Source organism: Bemisia tabaci, chromosome 2 (genome assembly GCF_918797505.1).
Source record: "Bemisia tabaci chromosome 2, PGI_BMITA_v3".
Taxonomy (NCBI): Eukaryota; Metazoa; Arthropoda; class Insecta; order Hemiptera; family Aleyrodidae; genus Bemisia; species Bemisia tabaci.
The window spans coordinates 72,758,081-72,781,672 of NC_092794.1; the positions used below are offsets into that span (position 1 = coordinate 72,758,081).

Genomic DNA, 23,592 nt, shown 5'->3' on the forward strand with positions numbered 1-23,592 from the left:
AAAATTTTCTAAAAAAAAAGGACACCTTAAAATTAACATTGTGAGGAAATAAACGTACAAATTTACAATTTTTGTCAAAAATGTCATGTCCGACCTCTTCCAAAGACTTGTTCCACTGTGTGCCGTCTTATCAGTTAAAATAGATAAACTGATCTAGTGATACGTCATTCGATATATTTCCGAACTCAGTGGTTCAACCTAGAGTCCCTTCACAGAGAGAGTTGAGACAACGCGGCTCGTGGATGTCACAAACGGGAATAAAGACTACACAAATCGGACGTTTCTTGTTATCTTAAATCAACTCATTCCCAAATGCCTGTCTCCGTTCCCTCACACACTATGCTATAGTTCCTTTTAGCATAAATGCGTCCAACTTTCATTTCTATCAATCCAAATGATTGGATACCGAGATGGAAAGCGCATAATATATCAGGTTTTAACGAATCCGTCGGAAATATCGCGTGATTCGAGAAATATTGAGATGAAAATCGCGCAATGCTTCACTTTTCAACGGTCGGAATTGAAGCGAGCAACTATTCGAACTCTCGGGTAGGTATGTGGTATCACGCGAAATTGAAGGAGATTCATACCTAGCAGCTCTCCTATCTGAATTAACTACCGCGTCTTTTCCGCGATTGAAGTAAAAATTGTGGGATCTTTAAAATTTATCATAAACCGCTGTAAAATTTGCTGGCACGCCGCGATATTGAGGCGACTAATTCGGAATTTGTTGTAATTTTACCAAACCTCTGAAACAATCGCGTTTTTGCCGCGATTCTCGCGTAATTCTCATTTTTTTTTTTTTTTTTTTTTTTTTTTTTTTTTTGGGGGGGGGCAAAATCGCAAGCGCGAAGCACAAAATGCATTTCGCGTGACCTCAAGATAAAAAGCGCATAATGTCTCAGGTTTGAAAGAATCCGTCGGAAATTTTTGATGATTTTCCGAATTCTCCGGAACAATCGCGTATTTGCGTGAGTCTTGCGTAATTTCTCATTTTTGCTCGCAAAATTGCGAGAGAGAAAATGCATTTTGCGTGAAACCGAAATGAAAAGTGCTCAATTTCTAAGGATTTAAATAATCCGTCAGACATATTGCGGGCCTCTCCCGATATTGATATAAAAATCGCGCAATTTCTCAGTTTGTAGCAGTCAGAATTGAAGCGAGCAACTATTCAAACTCCGGGGTAAGTATGTGGTATCACGCGAAATTGCAGGCGATTCATAGCTGCTCTGTGGTCTCCTATCTGAATTAACTACGCTCGTGAAAATTATGCTCACATTGATATTAAAGTCACGTCTATTCCGCGATTGAAGTGAAAATGTGGGATCTTTAAAATATTTCATCGACCGCAGTAAAAATTGCGTGCACTCCGCGATATCGAGGTGACAAATTCGGAATTTGTTGTAATTGTAAATTGACAAACCCTCTGAAACCATCACGTATTTGCCTGATATTGCGGTAATTCTTGCGTAATTTTTCATTATTATGAGAGAAAAATGCATTTTGCGCGATATACATGCTGATAAAAGCGCAATTTCTCAGGATTTAACGTATATGTCGGTAAGAAACGCGTGATTCTCGCGATACTGAGATGAAAATAGCGCAATTTTTCAGTTTGTAACAGTCGAAATTGAAGCGAGCAACTATTCGAATTCCGGACTAGGTATATGCGGGCTGCCAGCGGTCTGGAAAACCAGGAAGGTAGGTTACGACGAACCAGGGTAAGTCAGAGAATTCACAGGAAAGTTCAATTTTTGGAAAATATGTGCATGCAGGAGCATGCATGCATGTATAAATATGGTGGTAATCGGCACATTCAAAAGAGCGTAAGTAGTGAAATCCGTGACCCTATTAGGGTTTGGATCGGACAAGCGAATAAATTAGCCTCATGACAATGCGTAGAGTATCAAAAAAAATATAGGAGCTCTAAGCTGGAATCGTGCTTTTGAAGTTGAAGTTCATTGCCATCAAACCTTAATCACGCCGATGCGCATTATTGCGGTTTATCGAACCAACATGTCGCTTGTGAATTGCCGGTGGTTGTTAATGAACCAGTACACAAGTTACGAATTTGAGCATTCTGCTACGTGCGACTTATGTTAGTCAAAGTTTTACGTAGAACACGATTTGCACAACAAAAATTACTGGAACCGACTCTTACCTAAGATATTTAACTTTTTTAATGCGTAAAATTAAACCTCCCGCTCATGGAAAAACAAAAGTCTAAGTACTTGAGACATATCGACGGTGAAACTACCAAACCACGTATCTCGTTTGCGGTGTTTAAAAATCTACGCTCACATTTTATTTTTTTGAAGTAGACCAAATCAATATCATTCCTTGAAATTTTCACGGAATTTTCTCCGCACAAAGAGGAAAAATCACAGAAATTTTCAAGACTGGATGTTAAGTAGTTTTTCATTTAAAAAATAAAGTATGACAGGAAGTCTGCGACGTCGCAAACCGAGATACGTGGTTTGGTAGTTTCACCGTCGATATCGCGTACGTCATCGTAACAGCCTCTGCGGAATAAAAGAAGGACAAACCCAATTTTGGTGCTTCGGCTTATTTGTTGCGCGTTGTTAACACATTGAGCGACGCAAGAGGAAGGAACATTGTTCGATTAAGAACCCTGCCAAAACCGTTGTAGTTTGCGATTTGATTCAGAGTCGTGAGCAAACAGGTAAGCAGGGAATTCAAAATAGTTGTAATCAATGTAAAGTATAAGAACGTTAATATCTTATATAGGAGTAGGTTTTAGTAATTTTCGTTGCGCAAATCGTGTTCTATGCGAAGTTCTTGTGAAGAGACATGCATCAGAATGCTTAAAATCGCGCCTTGTCTACTCGTACATTGCTTGCGACACATGCAAAACCTCTCACGAGATAATACCCATGGATTTTTTCAAAATATCATACGTGTATGTTATTGTCACAAGAAAATTAGGATTTAATTTTTTTCCTTCGGATAATTACTTTCTTCGTGTCAAATATTTCACGATTATTTGATTAAAATTGAACCTAAGAGAGATTTCAACGGTTGCGTTGAGTTACCGTCTCATTTGTATACTGAAGCCCGCCAATACTATAATAGCCTATTTTCTACGATCAATAAAAAAGGGACACACAAAAGGACAACTCTCCCTCCGTGAGCACTGTAAGTTTGCCTGCTTCGTTGAAGATCTCGCAATCTCTGAAAGTTCCTTAATTTTCTCGGGTATGCAACACCATCACATATAAGAGTAGAATTGATAAATAAACCCTAACCAAAATAAAAATCAACATGAGTGCAAACACAAGACTTGCTATTTATTAATTCTATAATCAAAATAGTTCATCGAAATCGGAGTGTATATCCGACCAGAGGACACCGGCCGGCCGCGATGCCAACTAGCGTAATCGTTTGAAGCGCCTTCATCTCGTTGAGTATGCAATTTGATCTCCGGGGAGTTTAAATAGTTGCTCGTGCGCGCTCACCGACCAACGTGTCGGGCACAGCGAATCACTTGCCGTCTTGAAATTGCTGAGGGACTCTTGGTTTTATTATCACACGATTGCAATACGAACAGACTCAGATGTCATCGATCACCCTTGAAGACCGTTGGTTGGCTAGTGGTGTGATTTCGTGTCATCGGTGACCTTTAAGTTTGTCCGTAATTTGACGCGCACGAGGGCCTTTCAAGTATTCCCTCATAGTGCACTGCTGCAGTGGAGGCATTCCAGTTCCAAATTCCTTCAACTATGCTGATCAACATTTACCGTGCTCACATGATCAATATGGTGGTCCATTTATCCGTCGATATATAAACATATTTCTGCCAAACGGAACCATGTGCTTAAAGACATGAGCCCTGAGACCCATACGGATTTGTGCATAACAGGGCTCACGTCATAATGCACATAGTTCTGTTTGATATAAATACGTCCATATGTTTGAACTTGAGCCATGGGTTTGGGCACATTAGGCAGTGTGGAAAAGGAAAAACTCACGGAACTATTGTTAAAATAATTTATTTTTTATGCGTAATATTATATTAACAAGTAAACTAATTGTCTTAAGATTTTTCAAAGCAAAGTTTCTAAAGATTGAGTGACAAAGCTAATATAAGTCTGATGCATAAAAAAGGCAAGGATGTATAGAAAAGAAAATTCAAGGCCTAGAGATGAGAAAGTAAAAAAAAAGAGGAGAAGAAAAATAATCCATTTTAACCGGATTTTGTATCCGAGGAAGATATTTCCTCCCCCTCTTAACAGTTTTCAAGCGTAAGATGAAAGAGAAGAGTTTAAGTTCAACTCGATAAACTATAACAGCTTTTAGAATTTCACGTTAAATTCCTCATGAAAGGAAACTACTTTTTTATTAAAGGAAATACACAGATAATGTTGAAGAGGATTAATTTATAAACAGGAATATCGTTATAACTAATTATAAGACGCATTGAAGGGGAAAAAACAATTCATCCTCTTTAAGACACAGCATTAATTTTTGAACTTTTTAGAATTTTGACGTTGAAATTGCCCATTTCTAAATATAAATAACAGTTTCCTTATTTTTTTCTTTTTTAAAAGGAAATATTACAGAAAAAGTGTAAAAGAAAAGAAAATTTGAGATCAAATGGGGGAGGGGAAAATGAACAAGGTGCAGAAGTGATATAAAGGGGAAAATCAACATGAAGTATAAAAAGACGAGGCAAAAATGTTTAAACCGTCACTAGGTTGACAAAAAAAAACGGCAAAAAAATACTTTTTGGACATCGCCACAGAATACATTGTAATTGCAGTAACGCGCATCAACTATGTTCGCTCCCGGATTCGTGACGGTGGTAAAGAAAGTAATAAATGAACATTTGAGGACTAAGTTTCTATGCTCAAGAGAAAATATGTAAAGAACTTCGGAAGAAGAGATGTGAATTATTACTCTGGGACTTATAGGGGAAACTTACTTACCAAACTGTTAGGTATACTTAAACCATGACCGTGGAATTACATCCAACTCAAAAAGTCAAAATTCGAGATGGGTACTTCTACAGTTTTGCCATTGGACTGCGGTAATTATAATGCTACCATAGTTATGATTATGGTTCACATATATCCTCAGGAACGGCAATATCATCGGGAATCTATGATGAACTATATGATGACCAATCGAAACTATTACATTTCTCCGGTGTCCAATGAAATTCTCATATTAATACAATAATTTGGAATGAGTAGTCTAATTGATAACTTTTACAAGATGACAAAAATTAATTTCCCTTTCCTGAAAAACGAAATAATGAGAAAGAATCTTAGAAAAAGAGGAGGGAATAAAATTGAATGCGAGAAAATGAAAGCGCAGTAAAAAATGAGAGTTATAGAAGGAAATGAATTATTGCGATAAAATATTAGAATCAATAGACTTAGATACTAAACCAACTCCCTGGCAATAGCAGACAAGATATTGGCAGAAGCGACTTAGCAAAGCAGCATGACGTGTTGCATATCTTACTAATTGAAAGAGTTCCGCTCTTTGCTTGAGCTCAGTGGCGAGGCGTAAATGATCGATTATCGATATTTCTCCATTTAAAGCTATGGTAAAGAATCGATTAGTGTGTTCTTTGCGAACACTCTGTTTGTCATCGATCCTTTGCCATGGGGTTAAAAGGCAGATCAATCGATACATCGCAAAGAACTCCACGGCACTGGACTGCCGTGCTAAGGAAAAACGCCCTATGAAACTTCAGGCATTGCCTAATTTCCTTTGGTAAATCACGAATCTTCGGGAAAATTTGTAAATATCTGTCCTCCAATTTTTTCAGATTATTTTGTTTGCAATTTCACCTAAAGTTCTTGAAAATTTCAAGAAAAATGGATCGCGTTAGAGAGAAAGGAACCAAGCCACATCAGCTATTGACAAATTTAACTGGACAATTAAATTGTTTACATGAAAACGGTTGTGCGGATTTTTGCGCAAATTTCAGTGAATTTTCTCCATAATACAAAGCAAATTCCTTAACATTTTCAAAGGAATCCGCACAAACATTCGCTCGTAAAAAATAAAATACCATTGTTAAATTTGGCAATAGCTGATGTGGCTTGGTTCCTTCCTGTTTAACGCGGTCCAAATATTCGTACATTTCTTTAAAAATAACGATTTCCCGAGAGGAAATTTTGCAACTCTCGAATATTCACACGGCGCACAGTGGATCGAGTCAATCAGAGAGGCCGGACATGAAATTTTGGACTAAAACAGCAAATTTAGGTGTTTATCTCGTCACATTTTACATTTCAAAGGGTGTTTCAAGTAGAAAATTTCACCAGAAAACCAATGGAGCCACTTTTAGAGCCTCAAAATTTTGTATGAATGGAGTTATGAGCGTTTAAAGTTTTCAAATTTTGTCCGACCTCTCCTATTGATTCGATCCACTGTGCGGCGTTTTTCCTTAGCAAGGTAGTGGAGAGCTTGGCTTTTGCATGGAACTAGTCGTAGGTTTGATCGGTGCGCCCTCTCGGGGATACAATGAAGAAGCCAGTGTTTTTGGAGCTGGCGCTGCTGGTGGCCAGTAACGGCTCTGTCGACGCCTCGTTCTCTAACATGATGGAGGAGCTTTTGTACGAGTAAAGTTTCTCGCTGCTGCTGCAACTCCGCTTGAGTCGCGGATTCAGAACGGGCGCCTCCAGGCAGGTTTTCCCCTCCTCGCAAGTCCGCGACTTCTCTCTCAGCTCCTTCGCTCCTCGCTCCGATTTGCGGGAAAATCTGCGACACAGAAGAAGCAAAATGAAAGTAAAACACGGACATCGGAGGGATTAATTTATTAATTAAACGGCATTTAATAGCGGGAAATTGGTTCGATCCTTGTAAAATTGGCTATCTAAAGCATTAAGCGTTCGCAGGCGATTATCTTACAAGAACTACGGCTAGACACAGGGAAGGATATTTTCGCATCGATTCCAAATGATTTTCGTTGCGCAAATCGTGTTATGCGTGAAAGTTTTTTTAAATAATAAGTATCGGAATGCCTAAATTTTGCCTTTTGTCTACTCATCTAATCTGCTATAGAAGCAATCGGAAAAGAAAGGAAGAAGGTCGCATACAGAGTAAAAAAAAGTAACCCAAATCTTGTGTTTATATGGGAACTAAAACACAAAGTGGCTAAATTGGTAGAATTTTTTTTTTTTTTTTTTTTTTTTTTTGGGGGGGGGGGTTCTTTTTCCCTGTGTCAAATCAACCAAATCTTTGGATTGAGGTGATCAAATCTTGAAATTTATTGAAATTTCTCTTGAAATCGAATCTTGTCTTGAAAATCTGCAACCTCGCTAAAAATTAGTCACCAACCTCCGGATCGTACCTGGATCGCATCGGTGTAAGTCAAAAGCGCCAGCCACTCGCAAGTAGCGATTTTGACCACTAGGAGGAATACAAGAGTACATAGGTTGGACAGAACACATTCTTCATGCCCCCATGTCTTAGAGTAGTCTACGGTTTGGGTCGATTCAACACCAAAGTGTGTTGAATCGACCAATTTCTTTAGGTTGACCCATAGAGTACAATAGAGTCGCAAAGTTCTGAAGCGCCGATGAAGCTACTTTATAAGGCTGTTTTGTCCAGAACTCCTGAGACTAGTGTGCGGCAACTGGCGATGATGCGCGGAGTCCTAGCTCCTGTCTCCGGTCATTTCAGGCCACATCCGCCATCTTGTATTTTCAAATTTCGAAAAATGGACTGAAAATTTGAGTTTCTTGTCGGAAAATACCCCCTGATACCAAGTTTTACGAAAATCGATGCAATAGGAGCCGAGATAGCATTCTGAGCCAAATCCGCCATCTTGGATTTACGAATTTCAAAAATTGGACTAAAAATTCGAGTTTCTCGTCAAAAAATACCTCCTGATATCAAGTTTTACAAAAATCTATAAAATAGGAGCCGAAATACGAGGTGCAGAAATGGCGTTGTCGCCGTGAAGGAGGAGAAGAAGACGGAGGAGTCAACGATTAGGGTCTCGTGATGTCATAGCAAGGATTGGTGGGGTCGCAGGACACTTGGTAACTTGCTGAATATCTTGGCCTTCACTGCCTACCGAAATGACAGCCAATCGGAAACCCTGTTACATGGCCTCGCAGCTTGCACGTGTAACCGATAAGAATATTTTCAAACGGCGATCTGCTCTAAGTAAATCGGTAGCTACGTAAATATTAGAGAGCTTTAGCAGGACATAAAGTGTCATATTAGATTCTTTTGTTCTCGGCATTAATTAAAAAAAATGTTAGCAGCACTCTAAACGGTCTCCACGTTCAATTATCGCGATGAGAAAATACAACTACGTTCCCGCCACGGAGAGGCATTAAAAATAACCCAGGATGCAATGGAGCTAGTATGAAGATCTACCGGCCGCCTCGCGGCGTATTCCAATGAGCCCGCTATAGCATAGCGCGCTCAATACGACTTTCCGACGTCTTGAGCGCGCACCGTGGTATACGCGCAATGCATGAGTATCCTGCAGGCTTGAAAGGCGCTATAGTATGCGTTGCGCGCACCGTGCTGTACGCGTAATACATGAGGTATCCTGCAGGCTTGAAAGGCGCTACAGTATGCGTTGCGCGCACCGTGCTGTACGCGCAATACATGAAGTATCCTGCAGACTTGTAAGGCGCTACTATGCGAATCGCGCCGTGCGCGCCAGCCGCACCATGTTTGATACGATTATTCAAACTTGCGATGTTTGATGTTTTCAACTTATGATTTTGAGGTTTTTGTGAGGTTTGATGGAATTATTATCATTTCAAATGATGAAACATTACATAAAACTCAACTGATTTTCTTCTCTTCATTCACATATTTTTTTATATAATTTTAAATAAAAGCATGCGAGTGAAGCGAATTTTACGTGTAAGCTCCCTCGTTGCTCAGCGATGTAATGGCGTGATCATTTTGACTACATTTCGCTATTCGGAACTACAAATTTTAGCTCATCTGTGAAAACTCTTGTGCGCATAAGGAAACAAACGGTGCACACGTTGTTCCTAAACGTGTAAAAAGGGGCTCGGAATGGCCCGTTCATGGATTGACTTCAACGGCGCTCCAATACATTGCGACTCTATTGTACTCTACACTGTTAAAAATCCCGGCGCGAAATTCACGCTCACTCAGTTGCTATTTTGACCACCTGTTACTCTGAGTGCATGGATCCGCCGCGAAATAAGCTGGGTGCAAATTTCGCGCTCTGACGGGAATGAAAATCTGACAGGCAAACGTAAAACGGAACTGCCGCAGCATGGATATGGACTCGAGTCGCGGCGGTGATAGACGAATGCGCTACCACTTTGCCATTCGGCGCTCGCATCAGGATGCCCTGAATTCACGCTACTTGAGGTACCTTAACTAATTCGTCCGTCGTTGGTAATATTTACGCTCTGATCTATTCACTCAGAGTACGGCGCGAAATTCGCGCTGGATTTTTTTTTCACGCCAGTTATTCACTCGGAGTAAATCATTGATTTTTAACAGTGCATGGGTTGACCTGACCAGAAAAAAGTAACAGAGTGACATGGAAGACGGAAATTTGTGACTGTACCTGAGGGAGCTCAGACTTTCAGCAGAGGACGAGGATGTTGAGGAGTTGGCGATGTGGCGTGCTTTGGAGCGGCGTTTGGGGCTCTGCCTGGAGCGAGCGAGGGTGTAGGTCTCGCAGCTTCGCTTGCCGGGCACGTCGAGGAGGTTCTGGAGGCTGAAGGTGGTGCCGGCCAAGGAGCCGCCGACCCCCTTGTTCCGCCGCCGTCGCTTCCGATGTCTGCACTTCTCGCCGGCCTGCTTCTTCCCGTCGGAGCCGAAGTCGCACATCCCGTCCGACTCGGCGAGGCGCCCGGCGAGCGAGGGCGAGAGGCGCCCGTGGGGCGAGGACGAGAGGTCGCCGCGCCGGTCGCTGAGCGGGCTCAGGGAGGGCGAGAGGGCGCCCGGTGGACTCTCCGGGCTCGCCCCCAACTCCGGGCTCAGTTTTGGTCCGCGGTTACTTACGTCTAAAAAAACGTCTTCGGCACTTCGGGCGCTCTGGGTTGGGGTTCTAAGACAGTCTAGATCGCTCTCTACACTACTGAAGCATTTGGATTTGTGCGTTGAGGAGAATCTCTCCAGGTTCACCGGCCGGCTTCTGCGCGGCGGCGGGACGGGTGCCGCCGAACCCTCCGGCTCTGGATCGGCCATCGCCGGGTGCGCCGTCACATGGTCCGTCGAGAAACCTAGGGAGGGTAAATACAGTACGTCACTTCATTGAAAACAAAACAGAGGAGATAAAGATGGCACATGGAAAATATTGCCGCGCACAGTAATCAGGGATGCCGGACGGACCCCATTTTCAAGTGTGTTTTTTTTTTTTTTTTTTTTACTCTGGCACCCTGGAATCTCTAGAGATAATGGGATTTAACTCCCCCCCCCCCCATATTTTACCGTGACGATACTTCTGTTACTTGTGTTACGCAGTGTTTGTGCATGTCGGCCATTCTAGAGGTGTGGTTCGTTGCTACCGCCAGTATGTTAGAAATGAATGAAAAGAGTAGAGTCCCTTTATACTGAGAGTCAAGACAACACCGCCTCATGGAGTCACAAACGGGAATAAAGATTACACAAATTGAACGTTTTTCGTAATCTTCGATCGGCCCATTCTCAAATTCCTTTCTCCGTTCCTTCTCTTATTCCGTTTGTTCCTTGCCGAGCCCGTAATTCCCTGGTCCATTCCAGATTATAATCTTTGCAATCGGTGAAAATGTAATCTTTATTCCCGTTTGTGACACTGTGAAGGCCTAAAATACGGGAACCAATCAGAAATGGATTCACATTGTCTCGACTCTCAGAATAAAGGTACTCTAGAAAAGAGGATTGATACCTTCGTCGTTGGACTCGAGATGGAAGTCGTCGGAGAGGGTCTCGGAATCGGAGCGCTGGCGCATGACGCAGGCGACGCGGGCCCTCTCGGCGGCGGTGGGCGTCCGGAGGAGGGGCGAGGGGCGGCGCGGCGGGTGGTCCTCCGGCTCGGAGGGGCAGAGCGGGTTGTTGGAGCCGCAGCGGGAGGGCCCCGTGCTGTAGCCGGAGGAGCTGAGGTTCGACTCGGAGGCGTGCTCGGCCCGGCTCGTGCCCACGCTGAACGGGCTCAGGTAGTCCATGCCGCCGCCCCCCGGCGAGGGCGCCTTCCCCTTCCCCGCCCCCGCCGCCTCCGAGTCCGACTCCACCTCGCTCATCGAGTAGGTGATGGTGATGGTCGGCGGCCCCGCGCCCGCGTCCGGCCCCCGCGTCGCCGCCTCCTCCGGGCTCAGCAGCTCCTTGCTCGACATGAATGGCTCCTTCCGCGGCGGCGGCGACCCGGGGGATATCCGCAGCGTCGGCAGCGAGCCCGTCGGCGAGGGCTCCTCCACCGTCACCGTCGGGATGCTCACGTTCAAGGAGCTCGGCTTCCCTTGCTTCGTCATGCCCTCGGAGCTTCGCCTCTCCAACTGCGGACACAATTCAAAAACAAGTTATAAAACCAGCAGTCTTTCAGCAGGCCGATTATTGAATTTGATAGACTAAGCTATAGACAAAGAAGACAAAAGAGGTACGGAGAGATCTTACTAGTGGAAACGGGTGGTTGGGATGGACACAGGAGGTAATTGATAGACTAAGCTATAGACAAAGAAGACAAAAGAGGTATGGAGAGATCTTACTAGTGGAAACGGGTGGTTGGGATGGACACAGGAGGTAAGTGATAGACTAACTAACGGCACCCCCCGATAGTTACCTCATCTTTTTCTCCCTTATTCTATAGGAACCACCCACTTCAGTCGATAGGACAGCTCCTCACTCCCTATGTCTTCTTTGTCTATGGCTTTGTCTACAAATTTCAATAATCGGCGGCAGAAAATGTGCGAAGAGAAAATGTAGAAAGAGCGGCGCGGCAACATGGCGATTCAATCCCATTTCAATTAAAAAGTCTGAAAATCTGCACATGAAATGTGTTGGGTACGTAATTTACAAACTGTGTGACGTACAGTCGTAGGAGCAGCAGAATCTAGCCAGGATCCACAATTCGAACAGTTGCGCGTTTGATTTCCGCATTCAACAATGCGAACATCACACCTACAGTCATTAATGCCAGTAATTAGAGACAAGTGAAAAGCTGGGATTTTCCTTCATTTTCGTGAGATACCACATCACATACCTACTCCAAGGTTACGGGCACTGACTAATTGCTCTGGAGAGAAATGTTTTCTCTCCAGACCAATTAGTTAGTGGTACGGAGAGAAATATTTTCTCTCCGGAGCAATTAGTTAGTGTTTTGGAGAAAAATGTTTTCTCTCCTGAGCAATTAGTTAGTGCTACGGAGAGTAATATCTTCTCTCCTCAGCCATCAGTTAGTGTTCCGGGGCAAAATATTTTTCCTCTGGAGCAATAAGTCACTGTATGGGAGAGAAATTTTTTCTCTTCAGAGCAATTAGGTAGTGCTAAGGAGAGAATAAATGGACGTATTTCTGTCAAACGGAACTAAGCGCCAATTTAAGTTCCATTTGAGGAATTTAGAATGCCGGATAGCGCGTTCTGTCAAACGGAACTAAGCGCGATGGAAAAGCATTGTAAGTATAGGACGGATTGAGCCTGACGCTCGGTTCCGCCGCCAATCTAAGCCCCCTCTACATTCCTCCCCTAATGGCGCTTAGTTCCGTTTGACAGAAATACGTCCAAATAATATATAAACTACATACCTAATAATATATAAAAAATAAATGAATAAAATGGAAGCGGAGATTTTTAAATATTGCAAACAAAATACATGGTCTGGTAGTTTCATTGTCGGTTTGTACTCAGTTACACAGATTCATGTGAAGTAGCTACCATCAAAACAAGATAATTCTCTTAAACTCAGATGCCATGTTCAAACAGATGCAGATTTTAATATGGATCGCCCTGTACTCCTCCCAAGTGAAAAATTGCTTAACATTGCATGAAACAAAAAAAAAAAAAATCACACCTACCCGTGTGTAATATTCTGTCGGGACCGATAAGAAAATAGAGGTTTCCTCTCCTGTGCTCTCTTTATCTCCGTTTTTCCGCCTGAAAACGGGACTCAAAGCTGGTGAGGGAGCCGGTGTGGGAAGTTCTCGAATCGGAGACAGGCACTTGTTTGAGGCCTCTAGCAGAATAGTCGGTGGATGGAGTAAACTGGAACTCGTCTGAGCGCTGTGTGGTTCTAAAACTGAAATCTGTAAATACGAAAACATTTGATCAGATATATTAAAGGCAAAACAAGAATCTCAGATGCCGAGAGACCAGACATCAAGAAATCTGATCGAGATTGGCACTTTGCAACGAGTTTGAAGACCACTTGCCTAGAGTCAATCTCCTTCGATATACTTTTGATTCGATATTAGTGTCACTCGATCTTTACCTTAATACTGAGTCCCCTTATACTGAGAGTCAAGGCAACACCCCTCATGGAGTCACAAACGGGAATAAAGATTACACAAATTGAACGTTTTTCGTATAATCTTTGATCGGCTCATTCTTAAATTCCCTTCTCCGTTCCTTCTCTCATTCCGTTTGTTCCTTGTCGAACCCGAAATTCCTCGGTCCATTCCAGATTATAATCTTTGCAATTGGTAAAAATGTCATCTTTATTCCCGTTTGTGACACTGTGAAGGCCTAAAATCTGGCTGACCAATCAGAAATGGATTCGCATTGTCTTGACTCTCAGTATAAAGGGACTCTACTAAAGACTAGAGTCCCTTTATACTGAGAGTCAAGACAATTTGAATCCATTTCTGATTGGTTCCCGTATTTTAGGCCTCCACAGTGTTACAAACGGGAATAAAGATTACATTTTCACCAATTGCAAAGATTATAATCTGGAATGGACCAGGAAATTACGGGTTCGGCAAGGAACAAACGGAATGAGAGGAGGAACGGAGAGAGGCATTTGAGAATGGGCCGATCAAACATTACAAAAAACGTTCAATTTCTGTAATCTTTATTCCCGTTTGTGACATCCATGAGCCGAATTGTCTTGACTCTCAGTATAGAGGGACTCTACTAAAAACAAGGGCGGTACTCACCTGGATGGTGTTGGAGTGCCTGCGGGCGAGGACGGGGCTGGGCGGGTTGGAGGAGGAGGTGGGGCTCCGGAGGGCGGAGGAGAGGGAGAGGTCGGAGCCCTGCCAGGGCCCGGTCGGCGTGGCGCTCGGGTCGTCCTGCGGCGTCGAGGCGCTGAGGGTGCTCGCGACGGACATCATGCTGTTGAAGCGCCCTCCCGAGCCCTGGATCGCGTCCGCCGCGTCCGCCGAGAAGTTGCGGAACATGGCGATGATCGAGTCCGCGCTCGCCGCCTTCTTCGAGGGCGCGCCGATGTCCAGGCTCAACCGCCCCGGCCTTCTCTTCGGCTCACCTGCAAAACACCTTTGTCGCTCAATCCAATAGTCCATCACACCACCATCCACAGCAAAAGCGCCCTAACTTCACTCAAAATCTTGCATTAAGGTGATTCGATGGACGCCATATTTTGTGTCAGAACGGCATGCGATATATCGCATCAATTAGCTCCATTATTTCAGCTACTCGTCATTTTTCTCCAATTTTGAGATCGCAATTCTGTTGTCAGGAGACTAAAGCACTCACTTACCAATTTTAACAAAGAAATTCAACGTAATAAAGGCGTGGTTTTCTTAGAGAGAAAACATCGCATTCGATACTGATATCAAAACTGCACTCGAATGCGATGTTTTCTCTCTGAAAAAACCACGCCTTTATTACGTTGAATTTCTTTGTTAAGATTGGTAAGTGAGTGATTTAGTCTCCTGACAACAGAATTGCGATCTCAAAATTCGAGAAAAATGACGAGTAGCCAAAATAATGGAACCAATTGATGCGATATATCGCATGCCGTTCTAACACAAAATATGGCGTCCATCGAATCACCTTAAGCGCTCAGCCGATAGGCAGCGCTTTTTGATTTCGACTTGCCTCTGAGTACTAGTATACTAGTGCTAATGCGTTTAAATGGCGCACCAGCTCATCGATGTGTAGGCTTTTTTTTTGGGGGGGGGGGGTTCCATTTTTAAAATAAATAAAGCTGTGAAAACTGTATTTTATGCTTTTAACGTAATGCGCAGGTAGTTTCGATCGTTTGTCTATGAGAAAATTTCTTAGCGGTAGAGTAATTCTTATCGAAATTGATCGTTGAACTCAAATGAAGCCTTTAAAAAAAACGCGCCTGATGAGCTCAACGGTGAGCTCATTTTCGGGAAACAAAAATACGCGTTTACGGTTTCCTTGGTAACCTTTGTTTGATATCAGCTGATGCTTTATTTCCGTTTCCCAGCCAAGTCGACGGAGTTTATACTTCCTTTCTCCACTAAATACATTTACTAACACCTGAGCGCTTTTCTAATACGACAGTAATAGAACTTTCCCGCTTGTTTTCCCCTGCACGTACTCTGCCGTGCTAAGGAAACACGCCGTATGAGCCTTCAGGCGTTGTCAAATTTCCTTTGATAAAACACGAATTTCCCAGTAAACTTATGAGTATTTTCCTTCTAATTTTTCAAACAAGTTTGTTCGCAATTTTATCCAAAGTCTCTGAAAATCTCAATAAAAAATATCTATAGCGTTCCTCAAAAAGAAACATTTTATCGAAGAAAATTTGGCCACTCTCGAATGTTCATACGGCGTTCTTCCTGTTCTTCGCGGCAGTACCTACCGTTCTATTGCGAGAAAATTCAATTGCGAAAAGGCTTCATTTTTACATTTTTAGTTCCAAATGGTATGCTGCCGTGCTAAGGAAGAACGCCGTATGAGCATTTGAGAGTTGTCAAATTTCCCTTGATAAAACATGTATTTTTGACGAAATTTAAGCAAATTCTCCCTGAAATTTTCAGGTATTTTAGATTAACTTGCGTACAAAATTGTCTGAAATTTTTCGGGGGGAATATTTACAATTTTACCAGTAAATTCTGTTTTTACCGAAAGAAATTCGGCAACGTCTGAAGGCTTATACGGCGTTCTTCCTTAGCACGGCAGTACGGCGATGGTTTATCAAAATCACGAAGGATGAATATTTGTTAGGTTCTTTGTAAAACATCATTTTGTCAGAAAAAAATTGAAAAAGTGTTGAATGGAGATAGGGAGTTTTACTTTGGACGGCAAGACAATGCTCCCGTTCCATGTCCATCAAAAGTTCCGGGATTTGGAACTTTCCTGTTCCGATTTCTCGCACTCAGTAACCGTCAAAAGCTCCGGGATTCCTTTAAGATTTTTTCAACAGTTCCAAAAAAGCTCCGGAAAATGCAGAAGATCCGGCATATTTTGGGAATTTCAAAGTTCCGGAAAAATTCAGGAAAATCTCAAAAGTTTCGGAATTCCTTTAAGATTTTTTCAACAGTCCCAAAAAAGTTCCGGAAAATGCAGAAGATCCGGCATATTTTGGGAATTTCAAAAGTTCCGGAAAAATTCAGGAAAATCTCAAAAGTTTCGGAATTCGGAACTAGTTCCGGGAAATGAGAGCACTGGCCTAGGAGGTCACTATTGGAGGGTATGGATTCGATCGGTATGTATCGATCCGACGTGAACCGATGGATAAAAACATGATCCGATCAACGTGATTCATGGATCGAACGACAAACCTGTGAATTGATCGAGGAAAGCCGTGAGACGATTGACAAAACCCGTGCATTGGTCGACATATCCCGTGCGTCGATCGAAAAATCTCGTGAGTTGATCGGCAAACCCCGTAAGTCGACCAACAAACCCGTGAATCAATCGAATTACGTCGATCGCTCCACGTTTTTCTTTGTCGATCGAATCATGTCGATTGGTTTACATTTTTACTTTTCGATCAATTCATCTCGATCGATTTGTCGATTGTCGATCGTTTCATGTCGATCGATTCACGTTTTTATTCTCCGGTCGATTCATGTCGATCGAATCCTTGCCCTCCGCTGTCATTTTGGTGTCCTATTCCAAAATGGACAATTTTTTGAAAATCGACAGAACTTTCCACCCTAATGAAAAAACTCATTTTAGCCTGACCGGACACGGGAGAAAACTTTGGACTGTATAGACATACCGTCAGTTTTGGGCGCAGAGGCCAAAAGTTCCGTGTGCTGGAGCCGTAGCTTCGATTGCTTTGATTGCTACACCCGGAACTTTCGGCCTCTGAGTCCAGTAAGCGGACGGTGTGTCTATGGAACGCATAGCGCCTACAAGACTGCATGAATACTTCACGCATTGCGCCAAACACAGTGCGGTCGGCGCAGCGCCGGAAGGTATACAATTATTAAACCACATTTATGTTTGTTCTTTCATTATTTTTTCGTTTGTTTGTCATAAATGGAAGGCTTTGTCCAAACAGGGATGGGTTTACGGAACTTAATTTTCGCGTAAAGTTCCGTAAAATTTTGTTAGTGTTGACAGGGCTTTCATAAAAAATGTGCCCAACACGAGTAAAGGCGTCTCATACACTCCTTCCCCACCGGCACATTCACTTAAAGAATAAGAAGGGGACGGAAAAACACAGGCGGCACATGGGCAGCAAGTAGGTAAATCCGGCCCTGCTTAATTTTACTGTAGCAAAAGTTTGCAATAGGCCCATTCCTCTGTAAAAAAATAAAATGGTGGCAGAAATTTTTGAACGCCGCATGGCGCTTGTGATACTTTGGCCGGATGGGTGACAACATATAAATTGTTGGGACATTTTTAAAGTAGGAGATACTTTACCTTTTGCGGAACCATCGCTGTGCGTCCAAGCCAAATCGGCGGCCGGATCTTTGGTAATCTGAACAGTATCCTCCGAACCAGAGCTGATCTCCGTCGATACTTTACTCAGTAAGCGAGCAAACGTCACTTTCTTCTCTAGTTTGTTGTTTCCTACAACAAAGAAGCGAACATTTGTCACAAATTGTATCCAGTTTAAACATCTCTCTGAGTATTTAATTCAATATCTGAGCGCAAAAAACTGTGAGAAACATTCAAGTGTTTAAGCCACCTTCTTATGATAATTTAAAATCCTGGAATATTCAGTTTTCGCGGGAACTGCTACGGAATATTATCAGGCAATTCTAACTATAAAAACACATTATGCTAATTCAGATTGTGGCGCTTGTTCTGCTGGAAAAAATTCAGCCTGCCCTCTAATTTATGTGAATATCTCTCTATGAAAGAGAGTAAATGTGTGAAAGGCCTCAGAATTTTAACTGGACTTCATATTGAAATTAGGAGCTATAATTTTTTCGTTCAGTTTAGAAAGAGCGTACGTCGGTACGTGCCATTGGTTTCCCTTTGCACATAAGAGTTTGTATACGAATAAGCTAGACAGTTTCTAATTGCAAAATGTGGTCCAATGAGCACATCCACATTCAGTGTTTCCTAATTTCCTTCCATGTTTCATTTTATTTTATTTTTTACAAGAAAACTGAGCAACATAACACCTTGCAACCTTCCGTGAATATTCTAGCGAATATAAAAATAAGTTTCATGGCCAAATATTGCTCATTCCTCTTGTTAAAAATAATGTAATATATGAATGAAAATAATAACATAATATTATGAGAAAAAAATCGAGTAATGGCTGATGTTGTTAGTCTGATTCTGGCTACAGTGGGATGGCATACATTGCGATAAATCGATTGATCCTCCATTTAAACCTGTGGAAAAGGATCGATAAACAGGGTGTTCGTAACGAACACCTTAATAATCGATTCTTTACCACGGCTTCAAATGGGGGATTATCGATAATCGACCGTTCATCCTTCGCCACTGTCTGGCTATATGTCATCCGATAGGGATTTAAGGTCGTTCATCCTCTTATGAGATACGTGGTTTGTTTAATACTCTGTACTCATAAATATTACGGCTCTGCGAATGCCACTACCGTTTGCTTAACGTGTACAAATGACACCTGTAGAATGTACCTTTCGAAGGAAATAAACACAAGAGTGTCATTTGTATCATTTTCATAGATGATTTTTTTTTCCCCCAAGGAAGATTTTTTCATTATTTTCAAAGATGAAGACATAAAAAAAAAATCAAAACTACGAGCAGGCAAGAAAAAAAGTGCAACGGTGCTTTTCTAAAACTCCAGACCTATAATTTACCTACGTAAATGTACATCTGACTTTCGATTTTTTTTATTGCTATGTTAACTGCTCATCGACATAACTAGCTTCCAGATTATCCAAGATGTGTCAAGTTATATCAGTTTTAGTACTTCCTATAATAGGTATTAAAAAAATCATTTACTGTTGCTACTGTACAGTAAATATACATTTACTACAATTGTTTGAATTAAATAAGAAGTAAAGCAGAAAAAAACGTGCATGCAGGCGGTTCCAAACAGCGGTAAAATAAAAGTATAGCTGTAGACGGGAGAAGGGATCTTGAAGTCAGCAAATTGAACATTGAAGTGATATTACTAATACATAGAGAAGTGTCCCGGTATATATTGACACGCAACTACCCTTAACACCTTCGAAAAATTACGTAAGGCTTGCGGAACGTAAAATCTGGTAAGCGCCATCAGCTGTTGCAAAGATCGTGTCGTGAAAGTGACCTCATTACCATTGGCGGATCCACCAAATTGGCAACATTGTATTTTCTCCATTTAAACCTATGAAAATGTATCGATTCTTGGAGGGGCCAGGTGCTCCGATAAGAATCGATTATTTAGCATAGGTTTAAATGGAGGAAATCCGGTGTTGCCAAATTGCTGGATCCGCCTCTGCTCATTACCGTTTGATAAAAAGCTCTTGCCGAAAGAGAGCGTATGACTGTTATGCGGGGGATGATACCACTATTCAACTACGTGATAGCTTGTTTTGCCAACACTAAAAATTGAAGGCAAACTCATATGACGTTTAATGGAGATGTTGCATGTGTGAGGGATTTGCGATTTGACTGCTGTTTCTTATGTAAAAGTTCGCGAGAAACACGATGGTGCCACTGGTTTTCTCTGAAATCAACTCCCAAGCGCAAAAAAGCTCTCAAAGTGAGGCCAAAATGGAGGGGATATCCCGCCCTACCCTGAGAGTCCACCTCTACATCAAAACAAACTCTCCATGCAAAGATAGGGAGCAAACACATTGACAGGGCTGCCACTTCATTTGGGGACTCCAAAACTGAAAACACGGCAACCCTGCTAATGTATTTGCTCCCTATCTTTGCATGGAGAGTTTGTTTTGATGTAGAGGTGGACTCTCAGGGTAGGGCGGGATATCCCCTCCATTTTGGCCTCACTTTGAGAGCTTTTTTTGCGCTTGGGAGTTGATTTCAGAGAAAACCAGTGGCACCATCGTGTTTCTCGCGAACTTATACATAAGAAACAGCAGTTAAATCGCAAATCTCTCACACATGCAACATCTCCATTAATCTTATTTTTGGAAGAAAGCTATTTTCCAGGTTGTTCTGAGTAAGCGCGACGGTAACGTTGCATGGTGGCAACGATCATGGTGTCAACAAACCAAAAATCTGATTACACAAATTGAACGTTTTTCGTAATCTTTGATCGGCTCATTCTTAAATTCCTTTCTCCGTTCCTTCTTCATTCCGTTTGTTCCTTGTCGAACCCGAAATTCCTCGGTCCATTCCAGATTATAATCTTTGCAATTGGTGAAAATGTAATCTTTATTCCCGTTTGTGACACTGTGAAGGCCTAAAATCCGGTTGACCAATCAGAAATGGATTCGCATAGTCTTGACTCTCAGTATAAAGGGACTCTAGTTCTGAGTAAGCGCGACAACTCGTGACGATACCACTATCCAACCACGTGAGAAGTCGTGTTGCTTACACAGAAATGGTGTTCTTCATCGGTGTTCTCACTCATTTCCATAAGAAGATTTGTTATTTTCAGGACATTGAATTCCTGATACAGGCCAGAAAGAGTTGCTTGTTCTCAGCGACACCTATTGGCGCTTACCAAATATTGAATTTTCACTCTTCAAATGTATTGTGTGCATACGAAGAAAAATAGATCACTACGACAAGAAAAATTTTCCTTGTCGGAAAAGATTTCAGTGTCGCATGAGCCCATAATAATATTGCGTTACCTCTCTGGTAATTAGTCTTGTCGTGATGAAAATATATCTTGTTATGAAAAATAAGAAAAGAGTTTTTTCCTTGTACCTACGAAAGATGATGAAGAGAAGTTATTGCTCAGCAACGTTTTCTCATGGGCTCATATATGAATCCACTCTTTCGTGACAAAGAAAATACTCTTTATCAGAGAGATTTTTCTTTTCAAGCAGGCGCTTTGCCTTACGGAAGGCAGCGTCTCCCCCGTCCTTTCCACCCCCCCCCCTAAGGCCATGAGCCCTCCACCCCCCTCCGTTAGGTATTTCAAGTAATTTATGGACGGTCCATTTTTCCATGGATGGATACATACGTATAAACCTTTGATGCCTCAGTGCGTCCACGGTTGAAGGACTTCTATAGCTCAAACAAAGAAAATGACTCAAATTAAAAGCGAGATAAGTAAAAATTAAATTTTCAATAAATTAATGTTTATAAATAAACTAGTACGAGTTTAGTAGAACAATTCAAATTTTTTGAACTGGAATTCCAGAGAGGACATAATTCCCAACGACTTCTCTACTCAGATAGGTGCTACCATGAACGTCTTAGCACCGTCTCTTTCTGGTACTGAAAGTATTTTTTAAGTAGTCGGGAAACAGGAATTCTTATAATTTCCCACTATTTTACTTTTGAGAGTAGGTAGATCTGGTCCGAGAAAGTAGATTTTACCCCGAGTAATTAGTCGACCCACATCCGACCATGTCTTTCATTACAGTTTTCCAATTATTTGATCTTGGATAGCTGAGAACGTTAAATTGAGCCCTAAACAAAATGCCTGCCACCAAAGCAAAAAAAGAGGGTTGATGGATCTATAGATTTAGAGGCCCCCGACCCCCTCTTCATGTCCATGAAATTACTTCCAAGAAGAGGTGATCAATGGCGAGGCGTGAATGATCGAATATCGATATTTCCCCGTTTGAAGCTATGGTAAAGAATCGATTGTTAAGGCGTTTGTCGATGTTATTGATTCTTTTCTATTTATTAAAATGGCAGATCGATCGAATTATCGCGAAGCACGCCACGCCACTGGAGGTGACTCTACTAGTTTCCTCCCTCTTTTTGAGATCTTTTCATGATCAATTTCTGGTGCCACTACCCAGCATATTTATGGCAAGAAGCAACGTGTTGAAGTCTCTGCTGTTTGGTTTTCTTTTCTTCTTGGAAAACACCAAAATTATTGGGGGAATATGAATGAACGTCAATTATTGTTTGAATTTCTCACAAAAAGGTTTCCTAGGAACATGGAGGTAACAATTCAGTAAGAAATTTTAAACAATTATGCTAGCTAATTTTTCTTGAAAACATAAAAAAGAACAAGAAATATGCAACGATACGAATCAAGAAGCGTATTTTTCTCCACCAAAAAAAAATATTTCCATTGCTGCCGTAATAGAGCAGTAAGTGCATTCTGGTATGAGCCTCGAGACACATAAAAACATGTGCGAATCATAGCTCATTCAGTAATGCACTTACTGCTCTCTTCGCTATCACGGTAGATTTGCTAATTCTCTTTTGGCATGAAAGTACGTTAATCGTCTGATACGTGAGTTTGAGTTATTACATTGTCAAAAGTCCTTAGATTCGGCAGAATCAGTAATTTTTCCTACAAATCCCCAAATTCCCCAATAAATTCTTACTCACTCAACAAATCTGAGAATTCCATCACTAATTTCTAAAGTCTCGAGAAGTATTTTATTGTTCCAAAATATAAACCATTAGATTTTTGGAGTTCCCAAAAATTTCTTAAAAATCGCCGAAACTGGAAACATTTTAGAAACTCAGATAATCCACATATTCCCCCAAACTTCCCGAGAACTTGTTTAAAATCAGTGTCCTCACAGAGTTCAATAAACCCAAAATTTCTCTGGAATCCCAATAACTCAGAAACTCTGAAGAAATCTCGACATTTTTGCAAAATCTTACCATGCGGCTGGAGGAATTGGAAGGACAAAAGCATGCAGAATCAGCTTAATTGCATTGCGCGTGGCATAATTTCCTCCCAAGTCTTATTTTTATAACATAAAACTAATCAATGAAACGCATTCAACTTTTACGCGAATTTTCAGAGGCTACGATGTAGGTACTCACACCATTTTAAGTTGGAATATTCCTTACTTCTCTGTGAACAAAATAGAGCATGAGTAGAATTTGGTGATGTCTGCCGATGTACGGCTGCTTTTCGAGTATTATACGTAAGGCGCACTTTAGTTGACTTTTTGACCTCCTTTCCGTAAGACACACTCCCTCCCCCTCCTTTTGAATTGCTTAAGACCCTCGCGCTTTGACTTTTCTCATAATATATATGAAAAATAATTAAAAATAGTTTAAAGAATTATTTTAATCGGAAAATATTACTATTAAATTTTGTTTGTTTTTCTCGATGAGCTTACATAAAACTGGGCCAAACTCCCTTACTCCTCTTCATCCTGGTAAGACCAAGACCCTAAAATGCATGCACTCTCAAAACCCTCCCTTTCCCCTCAAGGAGAATGCGTTATACTTGAACATAGGCTGATTCTGGTTTAAATCCTTCCAATT

The 23,592-nt window shown here is 41.8% G+C and overlaps 1 protein-coding gene across 1 annotated transcript in view; it reads right to left on the reverse strand.

Annotated features, from left to right (window-relative positions):
* Positions 1 to 3,994: 3,994 nt before the first annotated feature.
* Positions 3,995 to 23,592, reverse strand: part of LOC109032040 (uncharacterized) — a 137,380-nt gene continuing 117,782 nt past the window's right edge. The window contains 6 exon segments of the mRNA XM_019043945.2: positions 3,995 to 6,735; positions 9,551 to 10,211; positions 10,856 to 11,459; positions 12,975 to 13,202; positions 14,052 to 14,380; positions 17,707 to 17,856. Of these exon segments, the coding sequence (XP_018899490.2) occupies positions 6,459 to 6,735; positions 9,551 to 10,211; positions 10,856 to 11,459; positions 12,975 to 13,202; positions 14,052 to 14,380; positions 17,707 to 17,856 (2,249 nt within the window). The 3' untranslated portion in view covers positions 3,995 to 6,458.